General features: G+C 41.9%; 1 protein-coding gene across 1 annotated transcript; it reads left to right on the top strand.

The window, feature by feature from the left end:
* Positions 1 to 541: 541 nt before the first annotated feature.
* Positions 542 to 1,483, top strand: LOC113916528 (olfactory receptor 24). The gene has a single exon (XM_027583021.1). The coding sequence runs from the start codon at positions 542 to 544 to the stop codon at positions 1,481 to 1,483; it is 942 nt and encodes a 313-aa protein (XP_027438822.1).
* The last annotated feature ends 3,254 nt before the right edge of the window (positions 1,484 to 4,737 follow it).

Raw genomic sequence — 4,737 nt, 5'->3', positions numbered from 1 at the left:
TAAACTTAAATCTTGTAGTAGAAAGTCCAAAATACTCAACATTTCTATTCTCCTGTAACTCAATGCAAGAACCTTTCAAAACGTATTCTAATTCCTCTTCTTGTAGTCATATAATTGTTCCCTAGTATCTTAATCCATCTTGTTTATGTGGAATTATTATTATTTTAAAACTCAGCATCTTGTTAATTTTTTCTACTTATGTGTCTGTTCGTTGCTTCCTGTATATTGCTTATCTTTAATTCAATTTGTTTTATCCTGAAGGAAATCTCTTAGTTTCTTTTCCAGTAAGTTTTCATGTTTGGTAAACTCTCTCAATATTTTTCTGAAATGAGAATACTCATGGGAGGGTCCTACTACCAAACCTTGACATATGAGTTGCTGTAAACACTTCATCAATAGTTCAAGATGTAACCTGTATATAAACAGGTGTTATACTTAGTCCGGTTGGGAAATTGGTTGTAATCTCATCTGATTTTCCAGAATCATCTCTGTAGCATTCCTGTAATGTCACCCTTGCAATACTTCCAGAGGAATCATACCCATGGAACCAAGGAACCAAACCAGTGCCTCTGAATTCATCCTCCTGGGACTTTCAGAAAATCCAGAGCAGGACACCCTCCTCTTTGCTCTGTTTCTCTGCATGTATGTGGTCACAGTAGTGGGGAACCTGCTCATCATCCTGGCCATCAGCTCAGATTCACACCTCCACACCCCCATGTACTTCTTCCTGGCTAATCTCTCATTGGTTGATTTCTGTCTGGCCACCAACACAGTCCCCAAGATGTTGGTGAACATCCAAATCAGGAGCAAGTCGATCTCCTATCCCTCCTGCCTGACCCAGATGTATTTTTTCCATTTCTTTGGCATTATGGACAGTGTTTTAATTGCTGTAATGGCTTATGACAGGTTTGTGGCTATATGTCACCCCTTACACTACACCACCATTATGAGCCCACGCTTCTGTGGCCTGCTGGCTGGTGGCCCATGGGTGTTTTCCTACTTTATTTCCCTCACTCATATCCTCTTGATGGTGTGCCTGGTTTTCTGTGGGAACAACAAGATTCCTCACTACTTCTGTGACCTCACTCCTCTTCTCAGGCTTTCTTGCACTGACACCTCTGTGAACAAGATCTTTGTGCTCATTGTGGCTGGGATGGTGATAACCGTGCCTTTCATCTGCATCCTGGCTTCCTATGCTCGCATCATTGTGGCCATCATGAAGGTCCCCTCTGCAGGGGGCAGGAAGAAAGCCTTTTCCACCTGCAGCTCCCATCTGTCTGTGGTTGCTCTCTTCTATGGGACCACCATTGGGGTCTATTTGTGTCCTTCTTCTGTGCGCACAGCTGTGAAGGAGAAAGCCTCTGCTGTGATGTACACTGTGGTCACCCCCATGCTGAACCCCTTTATCTATAGCCTGAGGAACAGAGATCTGAAGGGGGCCCTGAGGAAGCTTGTCAACAGAAAAATTACTTCATCTTCCTGACCATAAGGACACCTGGAAACTTCCAGGAAGTAAGATCTCAACGTCTAAGGTCATGGGCAAAAGAATGGAGTTGCATGGTTTGAGAGAGTAGCCACTTTGGATTTTGAGTTGCAGAAGTTTAAGAGGAAATCTCTCTCTTTTTTTAAAGATTTTATTTATTTATTTGAGAGAGAGAATGAGATAGAGAGAGAGAGAGCGCATGAGAGGGGGGAGGATCCGAGGGAGAAGCAGACTCACTGCTGAGCAGGGAGCCCAATGCGGGACTCGATCCTGGGACTCCAGGATCATGACCTGAGCCCAAGGCAGTCGCTTAACCAACTGAGCCACCCAGGTGCACTAAAAGGAAATCTCAAGATGGCCCTGTTACTATTTTCTCAATTACTGAGACCAGTAGGAGTCCTTTTGGGTATGTCCGATGCTGTCTTCCCAGAAAGATCAGTCTAGCCCTACTAGATTGGATTTCTCCTGGTTCAAAATCCAGTTAGCTCTCAACAAATACTTATGGAGTTCATATTCTGGGCTTGCTGTAAGCTCTAGCCATGGAGTGGTGAGCAGGAGACACAAGGTCCCTATTGTGTAGAGTTTATAGTGGAATATGGGAGGAGATACTAATTGTAATGGAATGAAATATGCAGGGCAAGAGTAGGGTAGAGTAGGAACACCCTATAGAATCTGGAAGGGGGAATCAGGGAAGGTTTACTGGGAGAGATGATCTTAAACCTCAAAGGATAAGATGATGTTTTTCAGGCAAATATGAGGGAAAGAGTAACAGAAAAAAGAAGAAAAAAACCCAGTATGTGAAAAGGTCAGAGAGCAAGAGAAAATAAGAGAAGGATGCATTTGTGAAGTGAAAAATCCAGTTATGGTGAATGCCTTGGGGAATGCCAGGTCAAGAAGGACTTTAGGGGCCAACTCAAGAGTTTGGCTTTTTCCTGAGAACCAGAGAGTTCTTTCACTTCCAGGGACAAAAGTCAGGGAGCATATAGGTAAGTCATGTCCCCCCCTTTTTTTATTATGTTATGTTAATTACCATACATTACATCATTAGTTTTTGATGTAGTGTTCCATGATTCATTGTTTGCATATAACACCCAGTGCTCTATGCAGAACGTGCCCTCTTTAATACCCATCACCAGGCTAACCCATCCCCCCACCCCCTCCCCTCTAGAACCCTCAGTTTGTTTTTTAGAGTCCATAGTCTCTCATGGTTCATCTCTCCCTCCGATTCCCCCCCCATTCTTCCCCTCCTTCTATCTTCTTCTTCTTCTTTTTTTTTTTTAACATATAATGTATTATTTGCTTCAGAGGTACAGATCTGTGATTCAACAGTCTTGCACAATTCACAGCACTCACCATAGCACATACCCTCCCCAATGTCTATCACCCAGCCACCCCATCCCTCCCACCTCCCACCACTCCAGTAACCTTCAGTTTCTTTCCTGAGATCAAGAATTCCTATCAGTGAGGTCATATGATACATGTCTTTCTCTGACTGACTTCTTTCACTCAGCATAACACCCTCCAGTTCCAGCCACATCATTGCAAATGGCAAGATTTCATTCTTTTTGATGGCTGCATAATATTCCATTGTGTATATATACCACATCTTCTTTATCCATTCATCTGTCGATGGTCATGTCCCCCCTTCTACCCTCACTCTTATTCTGCCTTCTCGGGGAGCAAGATAGCATGTACTAGATAAAATTTGTATAAGGCACAGGGGAGAAAGAAATTGAAACCATGCACTAAGAAAATGAGGAACCATTTGACTTGGTATAAGTCTTTGTAGCCAAAGAGGAAAATACCGATCAATTGAATCTTGAATGTTTAAGCCAGAAGGAAGCCGAGACATGTCTCAGTTGCCGTATATGCCTGTGGATTGCATGAGTAGTAACACTGCTTACAACAGAAATGAGAGCTATTTGTTGCAGGTTTTCCTTGTGTCTCCTCACCATGTTCCATTACACTGTCTCATTTCCTCATTTTCTAGCCCCTATGAAAGCAATGCATCTCATTTATGTGTATTGTGAAGTAATTCTAATGTTTATATGGAGATTCACAACCCAAATGGAACGAGCAGTGAGTTTGGGCTCTATTTCTGGGCTGAATGAGCAGTGAATGGGGCCAGAATTTTTCAAATGGTGCTAAGGAGCTGACATCGTCTTAAGCAGAATGGCTTTGAATAATTTGTACCTCTAGTTTGCTTATGTTACTTTCCTTCCAAGAGAATTAAATGAGACTTTCTCAGTTGAACAAACAGACCTCCAGACTTGGCCCTGTTGTAGGCTGGAAAGAGGATGCTTTCTGGGGATACTCTGGTGAATAAAACCCATAACTTAAGAATAGTGGAGTTTGCTGTAGGGAACCCACCATCTGGTCAGGGCTTTTTCAGACAACCAAAAGTCAGCTGATAACTGAACCACACCTCTTTCTCTTAGTAGGTCCTCCTGCCATATGCACGCGAGTAGTTACAGTGATAGTTGGGAGAGGGGATGCAATGTGATGCCTGGCGCCAATAAAATTCTCTTAAGATTCTGTCAGCCAAACTATCTCTGTCTTGTTTTGTGTTAAAAAAAGTTAAGGCCTCATCTCCAAGAGAGATTTGTCCTGGTAGCCCTTACAATATCAACTTCCAACATTTGCTGACATTGACATATGTTTAATTAATTCATTCAATAAATATTTACCAAGTTTCCTTTATGCCAGCTAATAGTCTAAGCACTGGCAATGGAGCAGTAAGCAAGAGAGAGAAAAAAAATAAATAAAAAGCCCTTTCCTATGACTAAAAGGTTTAGTACCAAGGAGTTTTTTGGGGAGTGGAACTGTTCTGTATCCTGATATCAGAGCAATGACTTTGAAGGTACTAAAAAATTTAAATGCTCTGTCTCCCCAGATCCCACAAATCTATACATGTGATAAAATCCCAAGGACTGTACACCAGAAAAAAAAGTTAATCTTACTGATATTAATTTTTTCAAAAATAAAATTAAACAATAAATAATAAGGCAACCATTCCCATTTCAGCAGGGAAAACAATAAACAAAGAAATAATCACTATGTTAGATAATTACCAATGGTGAGAAGGACTTCAAAGGTATAATGGAGAATATGTGACAGAGACAGACGGAGGGAGGTATTTTAATTGGGCATTTCTGAGAGCAACTGGTCTCTGGTAAGATGACTTCTGAGCTGAGACCTGAATCAGGCCAAGAAAGGAGTATTCCTAGGAAGGAGGTGGGAATGGAGTGTCAGAA

This window comes from Zalophus californianus, chromosome 1 (genome assembly GCF_009762305.2).
Source record: "Zalophus californianus isolate mZalCal1 chromosome 1, mZalCal1.pri.v2, whole genome shotgun sequence".
NCBI lineage: Eukaryota > Metazoa > Chordata > Mammalia > Carnivora > Otariidae > Zalophus > Zalophus californianus.
The sequence above is the reverse complement of the archived record's forward strand: the minus strand, read 5'-3'. Positions and strand labels throughout refer to the sequence as shown.